Source organism: Orcinus orca, chromosome 1, assembly GCF_937001465.1.
Source record: "Orcinus orca chromosome 1, mOrcOrc1.1, whole genome shotgun sequence".
NCBI lineage: Eukaryota > Metazoa > Chordata > Mammalia > Artiodactyla > Delphinidae > Orcinus > Orcinus orca.
In genome coordinates, this window is record NC_064559.1 from 124,167,414 (window position 1) to 124,194,740 (window position 27,327).

The 27,327-nt window shown below is 37.5% G+C and overlaps 1 protein-coding gene across 5 annotated transcripts in view; it reads right to left on the minus strand.

Moving 5' to 3' along the window:
- The window catches only part of CDC14A (cell division cycle 14A), a 180,824-nt gene that overhangs the window by 20,320 nt on the left and 133,177 nt on the right, over positions 1–27,327 (minus strand). For all 5 annotated transcript variants that reach the window (XM_004263082.3, XM_049708398.1, XM_004263081.2 and 2 more), the window contains 3 exons: positions 13,981–14,140; positions 2,704–2,819; positions 629–676 (listed from right to left, as the gene is read on the minus strand). In XM_004263082.3, coding sequence (XP_004263130.1) covers positions 629–676; positions 2,704–2,819; positions 13,981–14,140 — 324 coding nt within the window. The remainder of the gene's footprint in view (positions 1–628; positions 677–2,703; positions 2,820–13,980; positions 14,141–27,327) is intronic.

A 27,327-nucleotide genomic window follows, 5' to 3' on the forward strand; every position in this document is an offset into this window, starting at 1 on the left:
CCTCACTAAACAACCCTAAAACCTAGAGCTGAATAAGAACAGAGCTGAGGAATGACTCAGCTTTTTTTCCCCATCTGTTGACAGTTTTGGGCAAACATTTCTACAGCCCTCACTAAGACCTACCCTTGATCCTGGTATCACTTAGACCACCAGGGAGTGTTCAGGGAACATTTTTCCAGAGAAAAACACTAATGTTTCCTCCTCAAATGGAGAATAGGGGAGGAAATAAAACTAGAAAACAAAGGAAGGGAACAAATACATGCAAAAATAGGAGGAAAGAAGAATAACAGAAATGTTAAAAATTCAAGGCAAAATCTATCACTGGCTTGAAAGGCATGTTGCAGAGCCACTGTAGTTTATTAGAGATCCCACCATGCACTGGGCACACCAAGTACATTGGCATCATTCCCACAGCCATACGGCCCTGTAGACACCTCAGGAAAATAACATTTTTGCAGGGTGAGCATTAAATACAAAGCATATTGTAACAATCTAGAACAGAAAGGAAGGAATTTTAAAAGTGAAAAGCTGTGGGCAGTTTATTTCTATGGGCTTAAGGGTTGGGAAATGTATCTAAAGGGTAGCATTTGTTTATAAGCTACTGGAAATTCAACCTGGTTGACAGTACCTGGAAGGCTGGGACACTGCTCTTGGATGCCCTTTCATATCCTCCAACCTACAGAAACCAAAGACAAATGTTCACACAACACCAGGGTCACACATTTAAGCCAAGACCAAAAGTCACATCATCTGGAGTCAGACCAGCAAAATTATTAAGTGGGCAAGAGGGATAAACCTTGCAAATGGATATTAGTATTTATTCACTTTATAAAATAAATCCTAGAATCAGCAGGAAATCTATTTTAGTCATTTTGTTTCCTCTTGAATTTCATTTACAGCAAAATGCTTTTTCATCAGAAGGTGGTATTGCATCTACTCAGGTTAAAAATGTTTGATCATGGTGCCATGATGCTTTTAAGAAAAACTAAATTCCAAAAAATGAGAATATTTCTGAGGATAAAAAGAAAAAGAAAAACACCATGTTGGAACGAACCTTCTAAAGTTTTGTGTAGTGAAGATTCTCTGGCTTCTTTCGCCTTTTTATTTGTCAAGTTACGTCCCAACTCACCCTTTCCTCCCCCTATGATTTCTTAAAAATCAAACATAAATCTCTTTGAAGTTAATTTTAATCAATATGATGCAATTTCTTAGAGTTTCAAACAAAAAATGGTGAATAAAAAAAAAAAAAGATTGGTGGGCTTCCCTGGTGGCACAGTGGTTGAGAGTCCGCCTGCCGATGCAGGGGACGTGGGTTCGTGTCCCAGTCCGGGAAGATCCCACATGCCATGGAGTGGCTGGGCCCATGAGCCATGGCCGCTGAGTCTGCGCGTCCGGAGACTGTGCTCCGCAACAGGAGAGGCCACAACAGTGAGAGGCCCGCGTACCGCAAAAAAAAAAAAAAAAAATTGGTAATGTAAACTGATCTTGAAGAAACTTCCACTGACTTAGACAATATATATAGTGAAAAGAGCATGAACTTTGAACAGTGCTGGGTTTGAATAACAGCTAGGGAGTGATTTAACCTCTCTGACCTCAAGCAACCAACACAAATGTGGGTAATGGTGCACACCTTTTGTGTTAACTCGGTTAATCCTCATGTCCAAACGAGGCACCTAACAAGATTCCTGGCCCATAGCAGCTGCTCAGTAAATGGTACATTTCCTCAACTTCCTAGTGGTAGTTGGTGATTATTACTAAGTACCAAACTTGCTATCCCACCTTCCCATTTTACTATAGAAAACAATCACCTCAACTTTGAGCTATACGAACCTTCATTTTTCAGGGCAGGAAACCAGTACCCAAAGCACAGATAATGGTATGACCAGACCCAACCTGACTTAAGTGTTATAATCCTCCCAGATAATACATAAAACTAAATTCCCTGTGAGGAGTCTGTTTGACATTTATCACAGTAGCAAAACATCTCTCTTGCTATGCATTTCTCTCACTTAAAAATCAAAGGAAAGTAGCCACTTCTGGTTATATTCATTTGTGGACTTGCCATTCCTTATATTACAATAAAGAATCTTGATATTTACAGATTTTTGTACCTACATTGATTCTGAAGTCTTTTTTTTTCACTTAATCTGAATTATCAGAAGATTTCAAAGGTTGTGGTCAGAAGTTAAGTCCCATCAATTGATTCTGATGAGTAATTTCAGACCTCCAAACCAAGATGGTTTATAACTTTACAGAATTGCTTATTCAATTCTCAAAAATAGAAAGTAAGGCTAAGGAGTTAGGATATAACAAAAGCTTGGCATACTATACTTATCTGCACACTCTAGATTAAATACAAATGCTTGGCACATCTGTGAGAATTCACCATAGGACAGGAAACCCATTCACAGGAGAAGAGTCCATTCCAAGTGGAATTTTGAAGAGTCCCAAAGACAACCAACTGCTTAGCAGTTTAAGGTGGAATTCCAGAGATTAAGATGCAGCAGCTGCCTTCAATAAGCTTCTAAAATTTAGCTACTCCCCGCAGTGATAAAATAATTTTAAAAATGACAAAAAATAGTAATAAACCAAAAAATGAGAGGTAAACATAGTACTTGTAGAATGATATTCAAAAGAGAAGATTAAATATTCTACCCACAAATGGAGGTACAATATAAATTTAAAAGTTTCAAATAGATCTACCTAAATGCACACGATGGTGAGGAGCGTGGCTGTCTCTGACTTTTTAAGGCACGTAGTTTGTCTCCCTGGGTTATATTATTTTTCATTTCCACATCTTCATCCTCTTCTAAATTATTCTGGAAAAAAATTCATGTTCCACAGAAAGGTCATTACGAGTAATTCTACTTTCTATAGATTTCTTAACAGTTTGTAGATTATCTCGGTATATGGATATGTTTTATACAGATTATCTTAAATAGTTTTAACGCACTATGAATTCAGCATTGGCCACATATATACTAAAGAACGCTGGACTAATCACCAATTAAATATACTGGTCGAATTCCAAATCAAAGAAGCATGGGTATGGATGTGGTAGAATTTATTAAAAGGAGCTCTGTGACAACGGACCACAACCATGGAGACTTTCTTGCAGACAAAATTATGCTTTTGAATATAGCTTAGACATAGGTTGGCTCAATAGATACAGTACAAATATTTTTCCAGAAGCTACCAGCACCCATCACTGCAAATTCCATAGCTTGTTTACATAAGTGAAAGACAAAACAATTTAGGATATCTATACAGTAACTTATTAACATCATTTAACACTATTAAAAGCACTCAAGATTTTTCCAAGCTTACTAGACTGGGAAAGTGTGTTTCCTGTTGAACCAAGTCTTGTAGTTGGAAAAATATATATAAGTACCACACCAGGTCTTTTTTGCATACCAGGTCACATTTAATTCTCACAACCCAGGGAGCGGTGGTGGGGAGGGCACCATTACCCTTAATTTAAAGATGAAAAAAGGAGGTGCTTGTGGAAGATAAGACTATTGCCTAAGCTCCCCTAAACTCTTCATGACAGAGCTATGATTTTAAAATCAGATTTCTTGTCCTCGGATACAATGTTCTTTCTAAAATATATGCCACGGCACACTAACATTCCACCATAAAGATTGTATTTTTCCTCACCTGAAAATAAATCAAAAGGTTTGAATTTGCTAAGATCATTTCTAGCCATAAGAGTCTCCTCTCTTCTTTAAAGCTAGAAGTCTTATTTGATGAAGAATGTACAAAAACGCACTTCCCTCAGTGACCTTTTAGTCATTTTTGACAGCCATTCCTGAATCAAAACACTTTTTTGTTCCTTGTCATCTATTTTGGGGTCCATGGATTCATCTGGGGCTCAGTAGGCATGTCCTGGGTAAAAAGACCACACCTCACCACTACAGCTCTGATTTAAAAAAAAAAAATAAAAGACATACAAAATACACAGCTAATAGGAAAGAAAAAGAAATGAAGATGAACGCTTCCCAGAGGAGACAATCCCTTAGCTGAGTCTTAAAGAATGAGTACAAGCGAAGCAAGCCAAGCCAAGGTCACAGGAAGGGCCATGCCGGCAAAGAACTCCGATTTAACAGTCACAGGATCGTGGAACCCCAAAGTCAGGGGGTTCTCTTAGAGTTATTAAGAGATGCCCACCTATAAAGTCCCGAGGAATCAATTATATCATTCATCTTTGTCCATACAATCCCAGCGGGGGGAAATCTACTACCACCCAAGGAAGCCTGTAGGAACAGAAATCAGGCACTCCTGAAGGCTAGGCTTGCAAGCAGGATAGTAACACCTGAGAAGCTGAGCTTAGCTTCATCTAGCACCCAAGGTGCTGGGTTGGTCACAGTTACGTGTGCCTGACAGAAGGACAAGCACATAGCCAAGAGGCTCCAAAATATGAGGGGGTCTCAAGAAGTATATAAGCCTTCATAAGACTGGCAAGGAGAGCTTCTTGAAGGTCGGACCGGATCCACACCACAATCCGTTTCACTGTCTAATGAGTGCCTTAGTGAGAAAGCCAGGAAAGCATGTTTGTCTATTCAACTAGGAGGATCTTTGTGTTCTCAGCTCTAAAATGCCTTCAAAATTCTAAGGAAAAGTAATTCTCAACTTGAAATTGCAATATTCAACCTATCTGTCAAGTGTAAAAGTAGAATAAAAGTACAAAAATTTACCTCTCTGACAATCTTTCTGCGAAAACTATTATAGGATATGCTTCAGGAGAAGGAAAGAAGACAACATGAGATCCAGGAAAATTAGGGATCCAACTGAGAAGTGTGAAGAGAAGGCCTTGGGTCAGAACTCTATATTTGGGCTGTAGAACAATTAGTTCAGGTTGGAAGGCAGAAGTGTCTTCAGGAAAACAATGGACTTGGTAAGATTTTTTTGCTGTGTTGAGATTTTGAAAAAAATTTTAATTGCTTGGCACAATTTGGGGAGGAGGGGAGAGTAGCATTCTCTTTTCCCAGATATATAGAAAACTACACAAATAAAAAGAGCAAATAACTCTAGGGGGAAAAAAGGAGTTTCAACAAAGAAATCAGTCATAGTGGGCTACTAAGCTCAACAGTGAGCAATATTTGTAATAATGTATACATTATTTGGGTTTAACAAAAAATTATAATATAGCTATATTGGGAAGCTAGGGGAAGTAGAGGTGATAGCAAGGTAGGAGAACTAATCCTATCTACCATAACCAGGAGGCAATAGAAAAATGTCCGAAATTGAGAAGCTTTTAAAAGTAGCATTATAGCAAGATATTTAGGGCTTCCCTGGTGGCGCAGTAGTTGAGAGTCTGCCTGCCGATGCAGGGGACACGGATTCGTGCCCCCGTCCGGGAAGATCCCACATGCCGCGGAGCGGCTAAGCCCGTGAGCCATGGCCGCTGAGCCTGTGCGTCCAGAGCCTGTGCTCCGCAACGGGAGAGGCCACAACAGTGAGAGGCCCGCGTACCGCAAAAAAAAAAAAAAAAAAGATATTTAGAAATTTGGCAGTTAATTTGCTTACAGGTTTCTCCCGTTTGAGAATGGGTCTGGGGATACAGAAAGGTGGGATAGGGAACTGATTTTTTATTAGAATTCAATACTTTTGCTATTTCTAAAACTGTGGTCATATATTATTTTCTAAAATAAAAATTAATTTTAAAATATACAGTTAAAGAAAGTAACAGTATATTTATATTATAGTTACTTTACATGTGTTTATTTCTCCCACTTTATTGTAAATCTTAAAGGTGAAAAAATTTTAAATTATAATACATTTCAAACACGTAGAAAACAACAAAATGATGTAACAGCCAGCCATGTACCTAACTACCCAGAATTAATATATTTTTTTCTTAAGCTCCTTAAGGAGTTTACTTAGGTACACTGGCTCTCAAAGAAAATGAAAACATTATATATTAAGTCCCAGCTCTCAACCTCTGGAGAAGGAAACCATGTCTTTTCCAAAGAAAAAATATATATATTTTACCATATAATACTTGTTTGTCATAGGTAACAACAAACTACAGAAAAGAGATAAAAAAAATATTAAAGCCACCTACATACTTACCATCAAAGTAAAACACATTAGCATTCTGTCATATAGTCTTCCAGACTTTCCCCTGTGCTATCTATACATACCCCACCAACACATTTCTTCCTCTCAAAAGGAGGTTGAATTATACATGCTGCTTTGTAACCTACTTTTTCACTTAAATATACTACAGAAGTGTTTCAGGGTAAATTTTAAAAATCTTCTACATTATCATGTTTTATTGCTCCATAAAATTCCATTGTTGAGATGTATCAAATTTTATATATTTTGCCCTAAGTCAGGCTGTTTGCTGTCTTTCATCACTATAAACAGTTCCAACAAACATCCTTCTATAAACATATGGTTTCTGAACACTGTCCTATTATTATTGCCTTAAGATAAATGCATAGAAGTGGAATTGCTAGATTAAAGTCTCTTGCTACATGTTATCAAACCGCCCTCCAGAAAGGCTACACCATTTTAAACTCCAACTAGCAATGTTTAAGAGCTTTTTAATCCCCAAACCCTTGCTAATACTGCATACATTTCTTTAATCTCATACAAGTTGATAGGCATAAATAGCATCTGTGTTTCTTTCATTCCTAGAGAAGTAGCACATTTTTTTATATTTACCAACCATGAGGGCCCCCATTTTGTTTTATTTGTGTACATGGAGTTTTCACATTGATTTTTTTTTATAAATTTATTTATTTTCTTTATTTATTTTTGGGTGCATTGGGTCTTCATTGCCGTGCACGGGCTTTCTCTAGTTGAGGCAAGCAGGGGCTACTCTTCGTTGTGGTGCGCGGTCTTCTCATTGCGGTAGCTTCTCTTGTGGAGCACAGGCTCTAGGCGTGTGGGCTCAGTAGTTGTGGCTCGTGGGCTCTAGAGCACAAGCTCAGTAGTTGTGGCACACGGGCTTACTTGCTCCACGGCATGTGGGATCTTCCCGGACCAGGGCTCAAACCCATGTCCCCTGCATTGGTAGGTGGATTCTTAACCACTGAGCCACCAGGGAAGCTGCACATTGATTTCTTAAGAGCTCTTTACATTAAAATAAAAAAAACTTTCATTTGAATGTGTTGTAAATATTTCCTCCCAGTTGATTAATGTGAGGAGAGTAACTCAGAGAGATCAAGACTGGGGGCGGGGGGCACAGCAGTGGTCTGGTGAGAGAGGACAGATTGGATTAAGGTAGGAGAAACTGCCTGGAACTCAGGACCTGGGGAAGGAGGAGGGAGGGGAAAAGATCTGGACACACAGTACAGGTCTGAAAAATATCTGCTAAAATATAAATCATGGTTTTCTTTGTCTCAACCTATCTCCCCTTATTTTATTTCTGTGGCTACTGTAAGAAGTTTTAGCCATTTTTAGGACTAAGAATATAAAATATATGAGTTATAAAATTCTTAGTAAATGATTAACAGCCTTCAAACTCTTGACAAAAATAGTTATATACAATGTTATTCAAAACACATTTAAATTACAAAATTAAGAAACAAAAAGCCCCACACACCTACGGTCAATTAATCTTTGACAAAGGAGGCAAGAATATACAATGGGAAAGAGACAGTCTCTTCAGCAAGTGGTGTTGGAAAAGTTGGATAGCCGCATGTAAATCAATGAACACACCCTCTCACCACACACAGAAAGAAACTCAAAATGGCTTAAAGACTTAAACATAAGACAGGGCACCATAAAACTCCTAGAAGAGATCACAGGCAAAACATTCTCTGACAGAAATCATACCAATGTTTTCTTAGATCAGTCTCCCAAGGCAACAGAAATAAAAACAAAAATAAACAAGTGGGACCTAATCAAACTTACAAGCTTTTGCACAGCAAAGGAAACCATAAAAAGAAAAGACAACCTACAGAATGGGAGAAAACATTTGCAAATGATGAACCAACATGGGCTTAATTTCCAAAATACACAGCTCATACAACTCAACAACAAAAAAACAAACAACCCAATCGAAAAATGGGCAGAAGACCTAAATACACATTTCTCCAAAGAAGAAATACAGATGGCCAATAGGCACAGGAAAAGGTGCTCAACATCACTAATTATTAGAGAAATGCAAATCAAAACTACAATGAGGTTCCACCTCACACTGGTCAGAATGGCCATCATTAAAAAGTCTACAAATAACAAATGCTAGAGAGGATGTGGAGAAAAGGGAACCCTCCTACACTGTTGGTGGGAATGTAAGTTGGTGCAGCCACTGTGGAAAACAGTATGGAGGTTCCTCAGAAAACTAAAAATAGAATTACCATATGATCCAGCGATCCCACTCCTGGGCATATATCAACAAAACTATAATTCAAAAAGATACATGCACCCCTATGTTCACAGTAGCACTATTCACAATAGCTAAGACATGGAAACAACCTAGATGTCCATCAACAGATGAATGAATAAAGAAAATGTGGTACATATATACAATGGAATACTAGTCATAAAAAAAGAACAAAATAATGCCATTTGCAGCAACATGGATGCAACTAGAGATTATCACACTAACTGAAGTCAGAAAGAGAAAGACAAATACCATATGATATCACTTATGTGTGGAATCTAAAATGTGACACAAATGAACCTATCTATGAAATAGAAACAGACTCACAGACATAGAGAACAGACTGGTGGTTGCCAAGTGGGAGGGGGTTGGGGAGGGATGGAATGGGAAGTTGGGGTTAGCAGATGCAAGCTTTTATATATAGAATGGATAAACAATGAGGTCCTACTGTATAGCACAGGGAACTATATTCAATATCCTATGATAAACCATAATAGAAAAGAATATTAAAAAAAGAATGTATATATATATATATATATATATATAACTGAATCACTTTTCTGTACAGCAGAAATTAACACATTGTAAATCAACTATACTTCAATAAAAAATATTTTTATAAAAAGAAAAAAAAACTATATAGAAGAGGACTTTGGTCTCCTGGAATCCTGAATAAGTCACGCAGACAGGAATATAACCAACCCCTGTATTTATTAGGGCACTTATAATATATACTAGGTCACAAGTGCCTGCGTGGGGAAAAGTATATTAGAAAATAGAGTTCCATTTGTCATGAGGCATAAATCAATCCCAAGAACTGGGGGACCGAGGGCAGTTTGAAGATGTTTCTCATCAGGTACTGTTATACCGCATTCTTTATACCAAATTCATTCCTCATGATGACTAACGATGAACAAAGTCACAAACGATAAATGCCGAGAATTTAACCCAGGCCTCTGTGTGCTCTTGGGCTCCAGCCCCTTTCCCCAGAGTCCCAGTGTAGCCCCCCTCTTGCTCTCAGCTACTCTGGAAGCAGCAGATCCCCTGAAACAAAGCCACACGATTGCTGGCAATGGTGAAGAAGCCTAGTTCAGGGAAGACCCTGATATCTTGGCTCCCCCAAGGACGGGGGTCTGTTCTCAGACCCCCTGCCGCCCTCTGGAGGGTCTGAGCATCAGTGCGTTTTCTTCTGGATACAAGTCTGCCCTACATAAAGACAGGAAAATAGAGCCAACTAAAACACATAAAGAAGGAGAATTTTTAAAGATATTGTTATTTATAGGTGATGGTCTAGCTAAAGAACAAATAGCATAAAATATGAAGATGTATTTTATTCCACCAGTTGTTCTCTATATGCAGACAAGATGAAAACCAAAATCAAATAAATTAAATTGTGCCCACAGATTTCAGTTGGATAAGTTACTGACCAACACATTAATTTATTTACTAATGTTACCATTAATAAAATGGTAACAGAGAAAACTACTAGGGAGGCCATTGTGTATGCCATTAAGAAAAGATATTTTAAATGAAATATAGCACACTATGGAATAAAGATGGAAGAGTTATAATAGAAAAATGACATAAAAGGAGAGTTTGAAATAGAAACAAGTAAAAATAGAAGTCTAAGGACTGAAAGAAAAAGACAAAAATGGAATTTTTAGCAGATTTAAATGATTTGGCAAGGAAAAATGACTGGGTCATCTCTAAAATTCTTTTCATCTCTCAGATGTTAAACCTATGAGATGTAAAAGTTGGAGAAAGGCAAAGAGGTCACCTTCATAAATTGTTTCTGATCAATAAAAAGTTTGGATTTATCAGAGCTCCCCAAATTCGTCTCCTCTTCCTTTTCCCTGCCACTGGTTCAGACCTCGTCACCTGGACCACTGCCTCATGACCAACTCCCTGGCCTTCCAACCCCGGGCCACACACAGACACCAGCACCCCTTCCACAGCATAGCCAGGGTGAGCTCCTCAAAGGGTGAATCTGTGTACTGTCACTCCCCTTACTGATAGCCTCTGGTGGATTCCTGCGGCTTTCAGATTGGACCTGGAATGCCTTAGTGGGCCTAAGAGTGGAAAGAAAGGTGCTTAAAAGTAGGGCCTTAGAGATTTAATTTTTACTTCATAGATTTTTTTAAGGATGTACCCTGCTCATGGGCAAAGGATTTTATAAATCATGGTAACTCATGGCTAAACGTCAGCAGCACCTGTATCTAATTAATATCTCTAACTCAAGAGTACACACTGACTGGTGTGCTAATACTGGACTATCACCCTAGAGTAGGAAAAAGATAAAAGCAATTGCAGTTCCAGGAGAAATTTATTAGGACATGTTGGCTAAGGTTATGTCCAAAATGACTGTATGCAATGCACTAGAGCCACAAAGAGGACCCAGTGGAGAGGCAGCATAGTACAGTGAGAGGCCTCAGGGTCAGAGGCCAACGCTGGAGCCAGAGTGCCTGGGTTCAAATGACAACTCCACTCTGTACTTTGTGATCTTGGGCAGGCAGCTTAACTTCCTCTACCTCAGTTATGTCATCTGTGAAATGGACCTTGTAAAGGTGCCTATTTCATACAGCTCTTCTAGGGCCTAAAATTAATCCATGTAATAAAGTGCTTAGGACAGTGCCGGGCACATAGTAGGTGCCATTTAGGTGGTTGTTGTTGCCCCGTAAGCTCCTCATTTAACTCCTTATACATCTGGCACTTTAAATAAAGTGCATTCAATTCCATTTAAAGCCATTTTTTAATAACCCCAATACAGAATGGATCCTAAGGCCACTCAATGTCAAAATGAGCACTTATTGCTGGTACTATTTTATATTTGAGCATGTGCTACCCTTGGATTGCTTGGATTATTACCAGTTTCATGTCTGTATTCTTGTTTGTTTTCTGTGAAACTGTCAGCCTTCACTCATTCAGGTAATATTTACGAAGGCCCTGTGGGCTAGGAATAGACTTATGATGAGGGCAGATAGAAGCCTCCATCCTTACAAAGCGTATTGCCCAGCAAGGAAGGCGAGGTAAGGACCATGGAGGAAAAGGACAGTGCAAGGCAGGGCCGTGAAGCAGGGAGCCCCCTCCAGACCCACAGGATGGGCTGCGTACATTTCATAGTTCCTAGCCCAGCACTGAAGACCAGGTTCAATAAAGGAAAAGCCTCTATTTTTAAAAGATTTCTCATAACTCTAAGTGGGCGAAGAGAATTCATTAAAGCCACAACCTACTCCATTACTATGGCCTGAATCATTCTGGTTCATACTTTTGATTATTTTCCTTTTACCCACCCCGTAAGCACTGAAAAACTATACATTCAAGCTCCCCAAATCAGGTAACTACGGAGCTTCCCAAGCTTCCTAATAACCAATCACAGGAAAATTCCTATAGGCATAGAAATCAAAAAATAATTTGCTATCTCTGCTTTTGACTTAAAAAAAAAAAACTACCTCTAGAAGAACACTGGCTTTTTGTACTTTCTCTGTATATAAATAAATCCAGGATTTCCATGGGCTTCTATCCTGAACATTGGTATAGAACTTGAAACATTAAAACCCTTGCAGCATTCTTGACGTATTTTCCCAACTGGAATTCACAAGAATGATAAAGGAATCACTAACTCTGTTACACTCACTTGAGTAAACTAACTCCCCATATTCATGGAGACAGCACCAGATAAGCATAGCAATAAAAAGGCTCAGAATCAGAAGAGGTACTTGCACAAAGCATCACCTAACTATAAAGTCGTCCAAAACCCATAGATATGTCACTGTCTACAATCTTAACCACACCATCATTCTCTAGTATTTCTGAACTCTTTCATTTCTGTCCTCTAATTTCAAAAATAATAGCACTTCTGAATGAGAGCTAAGTAATTAATTTGGGGGGTGGGAAATAGGAACGAGGTAAAACAGCCAACATCTGAATATATGCTCATATTTCAAACTGACTTATTTTAAATTTCAATCATATTGCATTCATCACCCTTCCAGTGATAAATAAATGTTAATCAGTCTCAAGTTCAACAAACTGGGATCTAAAAAAGTATGAGAATGAAATGTTCCAACTACCAGATGTTAATTTAATACAGATTATGATATAAAAAGCATTATGTTCCTGCAAGATAAATATATTTCTCAGATAGATGGATGGGTTTCATATGTGCCTCTTCAGAGGTCATAACTCAAAAGCCTTATTTACTTGAACTCAAACCTGGGGAGGAAATGCTGACCAGAGCAACAAAGTGTTCTTGTTTAGCTACATTATCTCATTAAAATGTCAGTCCAGATCTTTTTGTTTGCTTTGAAAAGGCCAAACCATAACACAGAGACAAGAAAAGGTCTACAAGGGCTCTGAACATCAACACGACCTTGGCTAATAAGATTTATGCTTGGTCAGGACAGATGACTCAAACCAGTAAACTTAGCCACTTCATCAGTGGCTGTCCTGGAGAACATACCACAGGGTTGAAAACTCAGTTCCTCCAGCAGTCCCCATCCTTCCTCTTGAAGAAAACACTCCCTATCTCCGAGCACGCTTGTTATCTTTCCTGGTGAAAAAAAATCTGTTTGGGATGCCAACTGTTGACCTAACAGAGCTATGATGCATTCTTTCCATCCTTGAGGGCTAAGCTTGTGCAAGGTCCTTGTCCATGTCTAATGGGTCACTGCCTAATTGAATGTAAACCTACACTGGCTACTTAAATATTTTAATAGCTTTTTTGCCCCTTTAGTGACATAAAAATATAAATATAAACTAGGTGCTTAGCTTCACCTCAGGCATACTGTGGTAGACAGAGCTAAACTAGGAGTCAGACTACCAGCTCTTAAGGTGGCCCCACTACTTGAAAACTCTGTAACCTTGGGCAAGTAAAAAATTTTGTGCGACCCGGGTTTCTGATCCACACAAGAGAGGAAACTAGAACAAATTATTTCAAGGTTGCTTCTACCTCCAAAAATGCCCATGATCTTAATTCTTAGTGAATCACTATCATTTTTATTGAGGTAGCAAGTATAATAGAAAAAAATATGGGTTTGAAATCAGATAGACCTGGACTGAATCATGTTTCTGACACTGAGAACTTCTCTAATATTCAATTTCCTTATTATAAAATAGAGATAATATTGACTAACTCACCAGGTAGTTATGGAGATTAAATTAGACGATGTATGTCAATTGTTTAAAGTGGTTTGTTTATAATGGAGTCTCAATTAAAAAAAAAAAAAAGTTGCCCCTGATTATGTTTTCAACTCTGGACTTACTTTAGAAATCATGAATTTGAGGCTTCAATGTACCACTTGTGGTATGTAATATCCAACTGTCCCATTAAGATTTTTCTTGTTGATATCTATTTCCATTTTAAAAGAGAAAGTTTGCTTTTCTATTTCTTTTTTGTAAGTATTTTCCAAACCAGAGTAGACTCCTTTATAATTGTACTCCTTAAATTACAGCTTTTTTCTTTTTAAGGATAATTGCTTTCTTTGCTTTTATTATTGCTTTATAGGTGTTGACTCCATGCCTAAAAATTTAGTACTGCAGCATTCAGAGAAGAGATGTGGCTATGTTATATGTGTTCAATTGGGAAACAAAGAAATGCAGAACGTTAGTCTTAAGGAGACACGAAAATCTTCCTGGAAAAAACTCACCTCTCCAAATCTCTCCACGTTTTGTATTTTAGATAAGTTTCCACCAATAGACATATCATCCAAGCTAGAAAGAATTTTATTAATACTTCCTTCACTGGATGGTCTATTTTTCAGTTTGGATCGGAAAATGTCTCCTTGGACCCACAGCGATGCCTGTTTCCTGTAAAAAGGAGAAAAAAACAAAATAATCTTTGAAATAAATGAGTATCACCTCCTCAAAAGTATATCTTATAGACAAAAAGATTAGCAGATAGACATTTGCAGATCAGACTAGAAAGATTATGAAGTCTTAAAGAAAAATAAAGTCATTTTCTGAATGCCAAAATAAATTATTTAAAGTTGTACAGATGAACTGGTTTGCAGGGCAGAAATTGAGACACAGATGTAGAGAACAACCAAGGGGGGAAAGCCGCAGGGGGGTGGGGATGGTGGTGTGCTGAATTGGGCGATTGGGATTATAAAATGGATAACTAATAAGAACCTGCTGTATAAGAAAATAAAATAAAATTCAAAAAATAAATAAAGTTATATATTAAATACAAAACGCTTCTTCCAATATATGTCTATATAGCCCTACATGGGTTGACTATTAAGGTTCCCAGTGTTTAAGACAAATTCCACAGCCATAAAGACAGTGAGCCAATTTGTCTTTTAAACATGAATTTGAAATCTGTAATATAGTTCTCAAATAGCAATTTGATACATCTGTAAAAATAGCTGGAGTGAAATGGACTCAAAGATGTGGTGAATAAACTTAAGTTAGATGGAGATAGTACCTTAAAAAAGTACCAAACACCTAATTGTATGTGGTATCATGAAAAGCCATGAACATATAACTTTACAAACCCACTCTTATAACCTAAAAATAAGGTTTATAGCCTCAATTAGATGATCCTTTTGGAAAAAGAAAATGTATTTGACGTTCATCTATAAGCTTTCCTTTATTCAAACAAGACATATTTACAACTGTTTTCAAGGTTATAAGAAAAGAACTTAAATGTGTAAGTAAAATGACAATCTGGGGCTACTATTTTTATTGATCGAGTCACCTTCATGTATTTCTTTTAAGATAAATTACCCCACAGAACAGTTTTTGTTCTGTACTATACCATACTGTACAGATTAGAATTCAACCAAAAACATTATTGTTCATCACAAGGAATACCAACATGCAATGAAATAATAGCATTATCAGGGAGATGCCACCAATAAGAACATAGATTTCTTTTGTAAAGCAGCAGGGAGACCGAGTAATACTTTCTCTCAAAGGTTCTACATATCACAGAAAATCCAGGTTAAAACATGAGGAGAAAAACAAATAACCCTCCCTGAAATGTACTGTCTCATTGAGCCCTCAGGAAAGGAATCCATCTTTCCTTTTAAACAGGAATCCGTCTTTCCTTTTAAACCATGTTTATTCTCAAATCAGAACTTTATTGTTTACAGTTAAAAATTGTTGAAAGTCTTGAAGAAGAGTTTATCCTTTAAATTACAGCAAAACTTTACATATGCAATCCCTCCAACCAAGCAAATCCATATCTAGGTATTACACTACAGAAATACACGCTTGTGTACAAGATACAAACACTTGTTACAATGTTATTTCTAATAGCAAAATAATGGAGACACCCTAATGGACAACAGCTTATTAAATTACAGTAGATCTATTCCGTGAAATATTATGTAGTCAGTAAAAAGCCTGGGATGGACTCACATGTGGTGACAGGGAAGAGTAGCTATGAAATAAAGCATTAGTGAATGAATAATATAAGTGACAGAGTGTGGAAAGTGTGACCCTGTTATTAAAAAACAAAAACAAAAGGGAAAAAGGTTACAATTCACAGTTCACAGTTATTTAGAAGATTATATGCCAAAATATTAATGAGTTACCCTGAAGAACAGTGACAAAGGAAAATTTTGCTTTCTACTACATAATGTCTACACTTTTTTACTCTTTTTAAAAACAATGTGCTTTGTTTGCTTTTGTAAAAAATAAATGATCTGAAAATAAATAAATACAAATATAGCTCAAAGCAGAACAAAGATAGAGTAATTCTGAAAAGGAACCTTTAAAGTTGCTATCATAAAAGATAGCATGCAGCACATGACTACACTGTGTTAACAAGAGCATCTTCAGAAGTCAGGAGAAGAAGTGCCCAAATGTTAACAGCATAGGGTAGAAATGAATGGTTGAGGGGTTTTCTTTATTTTAAATATAATATCCTACCCTACTTTCAAATAAGAAATTTTGTTTTTCTTTTCCTTTTTGCTCATTTTTCAATATTTTCCAAATAAAGCAAAAGAGAAAAAGAAATACCTTTAGATATAATTTCTGATACAGCCTATATGGATACAGATATATAGATATAGATGTAGAGATAGATATGATACAGATATAGATAGCCACTATAGATATAAAACGCTGTCCACATACAAGACTGACTTTTCATTCCTAACATTGTTCTAAAATTGAAACTAGATTAAAGAATGTTTCTAAATACATTAAATTTTAAAATAAAAATTTGGTGAATTTTTTAAATATATGAATAAAATTAAAATTCCAGAAATCCACACACACCAATTCACTAAGGAGTATGGCAGTATCTACCTTCTATCATGGCAGATTTTTTTTGCTTCTTGGAAGCAAACTACTGAGGAGTGTGGAGTGTTTCCTGAGCTTAGGATACATAAATTGATGAGGTAATTTTTCTATACCAGTTGTAAAAATATGTATTCAAAACGAACTCTTCTTAACTTTTTCTCCCCTTGTGGAAATCTTCATAAAACCATGGAATAGCCTTCCTGATACTTTGTATCTTCAAAAATTCTTGCTTTAATTTTTTGCTCCTCCAAACTTTTTTCACTTACTGTTACATCTAGCATAACCTTTTATATGATGCTTGAATCTATATCCCTCCAGTAGTAGTAAACAAAAGCACAGCCCTTGGCACAGTATGGATACTTCAAAAAAACAACTGTTAAATTTATAAATAATAGAGGTCTTGGGCCTCTGGTCAAAACCCCCCAGTAATAAAGAACTACTTCTTCACAAGGAAAGAAAACTCAGCCCTGTCACAGATAATGAAAAAATCAGCTACATGAAACACCCAGAAAGGACAGGGATAAACAGATAAGACAGAATTCCTGTCCCTCAAGAAATTCCCAGGACTTCCCTAGTGGCGCAGTGGTTAAGAATCCACCTGCCAGTGCGGGGGACACAGGTTCGATCCCTGGTCCAGGAAGGTTCCACATGCCGTGGAGCAACTAAGCCTGTGCACCACAACTACTGAGCCTGTGCTCTAGAGCCCACGAGCCACAACTACTGAAGCCCATGTGCCTAGGGCCTGTGCTCTGCAACAAGAGAAGCCACCACAATGAGAAGCCCACGCACCGCAATGAAGAGCAGCCCCCACTCGCTGCAACTAGAGAAAGCCCACGAGCAGAAACGAAGACCCAATGCAGCCAAAAATAAATAAATGAATAAAAAATAAATAAATAAAATAAAAATAAATTACAAAAAAAGAAATTCCGAGGTTAGTATGAGAAAAGTAAACAACTGAAATCCAATATTAAAGCCCTATGACCAAGATTTGCTTAGGAGCCTAGGAGAAGGGGCCCTTAACTCAAACTGAAAGAATCAGACTGAAGTTGTCTGAGAATCCAGACATTATCTAGAAAGATGAGCAGGGCTTAGTCAGCAAGAGTATTCCCCAACAAAAAAAAACAATGTGGGCTTGAAGAAACAGTGATATCAAAGAACGCAGCATGTATGGAAAACTGTTGTTTGGCTTGGCTGAAGCCCTTCTGCTTCAGAGAAGAGGAGAAGGGAAGCAGCTCCTGGCAAGCTCTGCGTACCATGCTAAGGGGCTTACCTTAGATCTCAGAACTGAAGAGAAGACCCTGTAAGGATATTTAGGTATAAAAAACATGAAGAGGGAACAGAAGCTGAGAAGCTGGAGGCCCAAGAGGACAAATTGAAAAAAATTCTAATTCCAAAATGTTATAAACTTGCTGCCAACCTAAAGATGAAGATGACAACATGACACCTTTCACTTGTTCAGTTTAAAAGACTCAATCTGTCCCATCACTGGAAAGACTTCATTTAAACCTGAATATACAGATGATAAGGTGTCAAAGTTGATTTATGTGTTGCTGAGCGATGCTGTACTCAAGTGCTCCTTAAGAAAAAGCAGCACTTCACGCAAATATCTTTTTTAATGACAGTGGAAACCACGTTAGCTTTTATTGTGGTGTCTATTACTCCTTAAAAGCCTCATCTCAAACAGAAGAAGTAAAACATGTATTTTTAAGTATTCAGCATTTAAAAATCAAATCCTGTGATGCTAACACACCAACTCAAAGTAAATCCCCCAGTAAAGTAGTGCATTTTCTAAGAGAGCGTGACATAACCGACCCTCTACCAAAAAAGAACAAGTGCTTTGAAGTAACTTTGAACGGAGTCTTGTTGAGATAAGTAGCCAGTGCTAGGGTCATTATTTTTGGCCATGTCCTGGCCCTAGGTTAGTCAGGTTTGGGCTAGCCAAGCCTGGGACATAAGGAAAGAACTAATTAACTTCGCCTCATTACGAGCCAAGTCATAGCTAATTCTGATATAAAACCTTCATGAGTCTTTAAAAAAAACACAAAAACTGCTTTTAAAATTCCTCTAAAGAAAGTCAGGTCAGTTGCATTGTTACAAATATTCCTGGTTTTGAATTCAGAACACAGTGGCAGCCACAGTGCAGCAGCTTCTGTTTGTGGCTGATCTCTTCTCTCTCACTTTCCTGACTGTAACCGAATCCCATCTCCACACCATCCTAACTCTTCCTCTTCATCACTTCTTCCATCCTCAACGCATATTTTTTCTCATATGACCTAATCCTGACCCCGGTGTCCATCCAAAGCCACCATTTGGTCATTTCATATAGAAACCCAACCAACTTTCTAGCTCAACCTAGGCCTCCTCTAGCTGTGACTTGAGCACCAATCTGCCCTGTGTGCCTCCTTCCACTGCCCCAGGGCTCTTTCGGAAACAGAGTAGTTCCTGGTTTAAAGAACTGGACTAATGAAATGGTCTAACCTGATATCAAAGGAAGACAGACTAGACAGCAGTACCCAAGATTCAGGGGGTGGGAAGGAGACAGGTATTCAAGGAGTTCTACTCTTTCTTTGGAGAGTAAGAATGGAAGATTTAATAGGAAGATGCTTAGAAAGAATTTATGAGGGTGTAGGGAAAAGTTCTTGATTCTGAAATACACAAGGAGAGAAAAAAATGACTTAGGGAATTCCCAAAAAGATTCAACTAGCTAATTCTCATTTAGGGATAGAACCCCACAATTAGGACCTAGATCACTGGTATCATACCAAAGTACAAACTTTATAAGTAAACCTAATGCTTTATGGCTTACATTTTGTTTTTCCAACTCTAACCCTTTTACACAGGAAACATAGAACTAGCATTATTCAGTCAACAAATAAAACATTTTAATAAGAAAAAAAAGGAAACAAAACAAAAACCATTCAATCTTCTATCTTCAGTAACTGATATGAGTATTTCAAGATAAATTTCTGATGCCATCGTTGCCAAAAATTCTTACATATACCTTATCCTTTTTACTTAGACCCATATTAGAATTTTATTTTTGCTTAGCCAATAGATTCAATGCCAACTGAGAGTCAATAAATGGATCAAATGATGCAACAGTAAATACTGAAAAGCAATATAACTGAGTGTTACTGCAAAAATATGACTGTCAAATAAACAGTGCAAACTCAAACCTATGCAATGTGCTTGTTAGTTTAAAAAACAAATCACAATATTGTCTATTATTAAGTTCTTTTGTTCACAATATTTCAAAATTTAAGTACTGTATTTTAGGAAAGACAAGTTCTTAAATCTTCAAAAAAGATTATTAAAAAAATTTAATCCATATTTCTTGACCTAGCCCATGTATCTTAAAAAAATACTATAAATAAATTATAATTTAAAACCCAAGCAGTTATTGTTAGACATTTTTAAGCACTTTTCCATTTTCTTGAACAGGTTTTCTTCATCTTATTTTTAGTAATTTCCTGAAATAAAAACCAGTGGTTGAACTATTAATTTCTATTGTTGTTCAATCCAATTGCGAAACTAACCAAATGCCATAAGCACCAAACTAAATGTTGTATAAGCTGATATCTACAAGTAAAAATGAGCCACAGACTCTTGTTATACAATGTGGTTGGTGGACCAGTAGCATAGTTATCACCTGGGAGCTTGTTGGAAAGTGCATTTCACAAAATCCCCAAATGAATGTTACACACTTTAATAGCTGAGAAGTACTGCAGATAACCGAAGGCTTATAACTAAATTATAATGCTGAAAAATATCCAACTTACTGGAAGTTGATGAAAATATCTAGGATAATAAAGCAGAATGGGGCAATTTCTGATTTATGGGTTTAGGAACAAAAGAGTTCAGCCACAACATTGCTTTCTTAAAGATAACTTCAAAGTGAAAGCTCTACTTTGCAAATACAGAACTCCCTGCAGAATCCAGATTTAAGCTCTGAGTTCTTACTGCCTCAGGAGGATTTTAAAAAATAAAAACAATAACAACATCATATCAGTTCCCGTAAGTAAAGGATCTCTGTGAGCTGAAAGTCCCCATGGGAACTGCATACCTGTCCCTCAAGGATCCCTTTCTAATGAATGAAAGCTTCAATGGATCATGATCCAGAGGTCAGCATAGTATCACACAGTGAATATTCAATAAAACAAATCATAAAAGCAGCCTGGGGCTTCCCTGGTGGCGCAGTGGTTGAGAGTCCGCCTGCCGATGCCAGGGACACAGGTTCGTGCCCCGGTCCGGGAAGATCCCACATGCTGCGGAGCGGCTAGGCCCATAAGCCATGGCCGCTGAGCCTGGGCGTCCGGAACCTGTGCTCCGCAATGGGAGAGGCCACAACAGTGAGAGGCCCGCGTACCGCAAAAAAAAAAAAAAAAAAAAAAAAGCAGCCTGATCCCGTCTATATACTATATATATTCTACAGGCTCTCTCTGAGAAGGATGAGTTTAGACTTGCCTCAGTAATAAAAGAGGCATGGTTGTGCAGCATTTTAAGAACTTTGAGGATATTTGGTAGAAGACATATTTTGGGTGCAGAATGGTATTTTTAGCTTAAGAATATGAATTTCAAGTAGAAGAAAAACACCTGATGGTTGTTTTGCAAATAGCTTTATTTATATCCTAGAAAAAATGTAAATATAAAATGTCAGTCCGTTATAAAAGGGATGTCTTGATCAGCCAATACATAAATTCATCAGCTCACAAGGATTTTAATAAACATCTCTCTTACTGCTGGTGACATTAAGAGGAAGATTTCTTCAAGGCATAGAAATCCACACCTGGGTACACTTTGGTGTTCAAGGACTAGCACGATGCGACGAACCAGCTTTCCTAAAGTCACAGATTTAGAATTAACATTATCTAAAAAGCACTGACTGGATTTTTCACTTCTGAAAGAATGCAATCCCTCTAACTTGTTCAGTCATTTTCGACAGATGAAAACCTATTAGAAAACTTTTTAATCCTCTTTCTTTCCTAATGAACCTGTTACTTATTCATGCTTCTACGTCATCACTGACATCACGCTCTTCATTTCTCATATCATTAGTCAGTCTTCAAAGCCTGAGATTTATTTCCTTGAAATGACCTGGTGCCCATCTCTAATTCTTCGGTCTAACTTCCAGCCCCTTTGACAAGTTCCCGTCCCCTAGATTTTAGTAGTAGTCTCCTTTTTAGCCTCTCTGACTACAATCTCCCTCCATTCTATTCATCTTATACATTGCTGCAGCAATGTATAAGTAACTTCAACCTGTTACTTATTCATGCTTCATCACTGACATCACGCTCTTCTTCCTTAAATAACATGTCAATCATGCAACTCTACTACATCAAATACTCCAAAGTAGAAATATGATGAATAAGAGAAGTCTGGAATATACATGTTCAAATTAGGATCTGTGTATCTTACTGTACATATTTACTGACTATCTACCCAAATGTATACAATGTACACAGATGTATTAGTTTCTTCTCTAAACAAAGCTGCTATCACAAATTACCACAAGCTTAGTGGCTTAGAAGAACACATATTTACTTTCATACAGTTGTGGAGGTCAGGAGTCCATCATCAGCTTCACTGAGCTAAAGTCAAATTGTTGGCAGGGTTGGTTCTGGAGACTATGAAGGGAGAATCTGTTTCCTTGCCTTTTTCAGCCACCAGTGGCTGCCCATACTCCTTGGTGTATGGTCCCGTCCTCCAGCTTCAATCCAATCTCTGTTTCTATCATCACATCACCTTCTTGTCTAGCTGACTCCTCCTGTGTCCCTGTGATTACACTGAACCCACCAGAATAATCCAGAATAATCTCTTCACTCTGAGATCTTTTACTTGATCATATTTGCAAACTCCCCATTTATAAGATCAAGTGGGGTTTATTCCAGAGATGTAGGTCTCATTCAATTTTTTTTTAAAAAATCAGTGTAATCCACCATATTAACAGGCTAAAGAAGAAAATCACATGATCATATCAATCAGTGCAGAAAAAGCATCTGACAAAATTCAACACCTGCTCATAATAAGAACTCTCAGAAATACAGAAATAGAGGGGAACTTCCTCAACTTGATAAACCTCCAATTAATACTTCATGGTGAATGCCTGGATATTTTCCCCCACCAAGCCTGGGAACAAGGGAAGTGTGTCTATTTTCACCACAATTATTCAAGTTCTAGCTGGTGCAGCAAGGGAAAAAAGGGAAGTAAAAGACATAGAGATTGGAAAGGTAACAAAATTCTCCCTATTTGTAGATGACATGATTGTCTATGCAGCAATCCCCAGGAATTCACACACATTTCTTTCTCTCTCTCTCTTAAATTTCAGGATACAAAATAAGTATAGATAGAAAGTCAATTGTATTTCTACATATGAGCAATTAATACATGGACACTGAAATTAAAAAAACAGTATCATTTATAATCACTCAAAAAATTTGAAATACTTAGGTGTATATCTAACAAAACAGGACTTATATGATGAAAGCTAAACAATGATGATGAAAGAAATCAAAGAAGATATAAATAAATGAAAAGACATATTGTGTTTATGGATTAGAAGACTCAACAACAGGAAAGATGTCAATTCTCCCAAAACTGATATAGCGATTTAACACATTTGCATCAAAATTGCAGAATGATATTTTTGTAGATGTGGACAAGATTATTCTAAAATTTATATGGAAAAGAAAATAAACTGGCATTGCTAAGACAATTTTGTTAAAGAATGAAAAATGGGAGGAGTCATTCTTCTGTTAAGGCTCTCTACATAAGTACAGTATCAAGAGAGTACAGTATTGGAGGAAGAATAGAAAAATACATCAATGGAACAGAATAAAGAACAAAGAAATATGCCCATCTAATTGTTGACAGAGATGTAAAAGTAATTCAATGGAGAAAAAATAACCTTTTCAACAAATGGTGCCACAGCAACTGTACATCTATAGGCAAAAAAAAAAAAGAACCTTGACCTAAGTCTCACATCTTACACAAAAGTAACTCAAAAGGAGTCACAAACTTATGGGGCTAAGCAAAGAGATCTTAGATCTGATACTAAAAGCATGATCTAAAAAAGGAAAAAACTGATAAATTTGACTTCATCAAAATTTAAAACTTTTGCTCTGTGAAAGATTCTATTAAGAGGATGAAAGACAAGTTACAGACTGAGAGAAAATATCTGCAAACCATTTATCAGACAAAGGACTAGTATCTAGAACATTAAAGAACTCTCTAAACTCAATAATAAGAAAACAAATCACTCAAAGAATAAACAAAAGATTTGAACAGATGCTTCATCAAAAAGTTATAGGGATGGCAAATAAGTACATGAAAAGTTGTTCATTATTACTTACAATTTCAATGCAAACCAAACCCACAAAGATATATCATCACACACCTAGCAGAATGGCTGAAAAATAATGCTGGCAAATATGAAGAGAAACTCTACCACTCAAACACTGCTGGTGAAAATGTAAAATGGTACAGCCACTCTGGAAAACAGTTTGACATTTCTTATAAAACTAAACACGTACCATACAATCCAGCAATTGCACTTTTGGGCACTTAACCCAGAGAAATGAAAACTTATGTTTGAACAAACCTGTACATGAACATTTATAGCATCTTTATTCATAACAGCTGAAAACTGGAAACAGTTCAGCTGTCCTTCAACAGGTGAATGGTTAACAAACAGCAGTACATTCATACCTTGGAATGCTACTCAGCCACAAAAAGGAACAATTATTGCTACATGCAACACCCTGGAGGAATCTCCAGAGAATTATACTGAGTGAAAAACACCAAGCCCGAAAGGTTACATGCTCTATAATTCCATATATATAACACTCTTGAAATGACAAAATATATAAAGGAAGGACAGATTGGCAGTTGTCAGGAGTCAAGGAGGGGATGTGGGCAGGGAGGAAGTGAGAGTAGCTATAAAAAGGCAATGTGAGGGATTCTTGCAGTGATGGAAATGTTATATCTTAACTGTATCAGTGTCAATATCCTGATTGTGATATTATACTATAGTTTTGCTAGATGGTAGCATTAGGAGAAAGTGGGTAAAGGGTACACAAGAGTTCCTTCTGTCATTTCTTACAACTGCATGTTAATCTACAATTATCCCAAAGTAAAAATTTTAATTAAAAAAGTGTGTGTGTGTGTGTGTGTGTGTGTGTGTGTGTGTGTATTATAGTTGGATCACTTCACTCCTCTGCTCAAAACCCTCCTCTGCTGACTTTTCATCTCATGCAAAGAAAAGCCAAACTCCTACAAAGGCCTAGAAGGATACCTGATCTGACCTTTTTCCCCTTAGCCTCACCTCCCTTGCTCTCCCCATCAGCCATGGTGTCCTCAGGCACATTCCCACTCAGAGCCTCAGCAGCTGTTCCCTCAGAGGAAAACCCTCTTCTCCAAAACACCCACGATTTATTCTATCAGTTCTTCGAGATCTTTGCTCAAAAGTCTTCTATGAGCCCCACCACTACCACGCTATTTAAAACTGCCTTCTCGGGCTTCCCTGGTGGCGCAGTGGTTGAGAGTCCGCCTGCCGATGCAGGGGACACGGGTTCGTGCCCCGGTCCAGGAAGATCCCACATGCCGTGGAGCGGCTGGGCCTGTGAGCCATGGCCGCTGGGCCTGCGCATCCGGAGCCTGTGCTCCGCAACAGGAGAGGCCACAAAAGTGAGAGGCCCACGTACCGCAAAAAAAAAAAAAAAAAAACTGCCTTCTCTTCCTTCCCCTATTCTTCTGTGCTTCATTTTTCTGCATCACACCAATCATGGTCAGAGAAACTATATAATTTATGCATTTGTTTATTAACCACACAACCAATCAACCCTCCTGCACCTTCTTCTTCCTCCCCTCCCCCTTCCCCCTCTCCTCCTCCTCTTTCTTTTTCTTCCATCTCTATAGGTCAGAAATTACTCTTTCACTGCAGCTTACCAGGTGCAAAGAACACTGCCTACCAGTGGCTTTCAACAAATAGTTGTTGAAGGAAGGAAGGCAGGAAATGAGGGAGAAAAGGAGGCATCCCTGCAATCTGGGACAAGAATGATATGGACAGGTATATTAAAGACCACTGAAAAAAACTTAAAACCAACAGAAAATTGTAACAGTAATGTTCAAGATGGAAAATTATTTTAAAGTTTTATCATTAGGAGCTTGTTAAAAGAAAGTAGAACCATAAATGAACCCTTTCCCTCTCACTGTTTATATGTAACAGAGGAAGTAAACTTTTATCAGCTAATAGGAGCAACATGAGAAAGGTAAGAGAAAAATCATTACTGGCATAAAATGTAGCTTGGAAGAAGGCTTGAGGTCATGTTTGGAATGGTTAGAGAAAGGCATGTTAAATAATCTTGCCCAGCAGGATGGTTAGAAAAAGTCAGGGAAGGAACTGAACAGAAGTGCTTGACCACCAGAGCCCCCCAGGCTCCCTGTGACCCAGCACCTCCTCCAGCAGACCACAGCACCGCTCTGCAGAGGAGTGGAGACTACCTTGGCGCCTCATGCTCCTCTGCCACCCACCTAAGCAAGTGGTCCCTCATCCCCTTGGTTACCATACCCCAGAAGTTGCTGGGTAGAAAGTCATCAGAGGACTCGTACCCTCTGGCCTCTACTGATGACCCACCTGGCTCTAAAAGCTTTTCAGAACAAAACCCATCATGGCTCACATCCTGGTCTACCTTTGTCACACCAGACGATCAACACTTCCAGGTAATCCAACATCAACCAGGCCCCTATTTCCAAATGACTCTCTTGTCCCCTAATTTCCCATCCCACCCCCTCAAATCCAATATTGTCTAATACATAGATTCTTTGTAGAAAATAGAAAAGGAAATGCTTCACAACTTGTTTTATGAAGCCAGCATAACCCTGATACCAAAACTTAACCAAAGTATTACAAGAAAAGAAAATTACATACCAATGTCCTTCATGAATACAGACATAGAAATCCTTAACAAATATTAGCATATTGAATCCAGCCATATGAAAAAATAATAGCACATCATGCACATCATAGCTCCACATTCAAAAATCAATGTAATTCACATTAGAAGATTATGATAATCTTGATAAATGTAGAAAAAAACTGACAAAATTCAATACCCATTATTAATAAAAATTCTCAAACTAAAAAGAGAAGGTAATTTCCTCATTCAGATAAAGGTCATCTATGAAAACCCCACAGCTAACGTCATACTTAACGATGAAAGACTGAATGCCTTCCCCCTAAGACTGAGAACAAGACAAGGATGTCCATTTTCACCACTTCTAACTAACACTGTAATGGAAATCTTAGCAATGAGAAAAAAGGAAAAAAAAAAAATTACCAGAACTAATGAATAAAAATAGTAAGGTTGCAGGATAAGAAGTTAATTTTTAAAAATCAGTTTCAGCAAAAATTTTAATTTTGCTCATTAAAAAACATACAGCACATACATCTGACAAAGAACTCATATCTAAAATATATATACAAATATTGAATCATTATGTTGTACACCTGAAACTAATATAATGTTTTATGTCCATCATGCCTCAATTAAAAAAAAAATCTCACTGAAAAGCAAAAGTGCTCTTGTAAAGCTGCCAGATACAACCTTAACTGCTTTCCCTAATATTAAATAATTTGTAGAATAACAACATCAGCTCTGTATATAGTACTGTGAAAAATAATGGTTTTATATTAACTTCAACAAATATTTTTAATTAAAAAATAAAGAACTACCACAGAAAAAAATTTT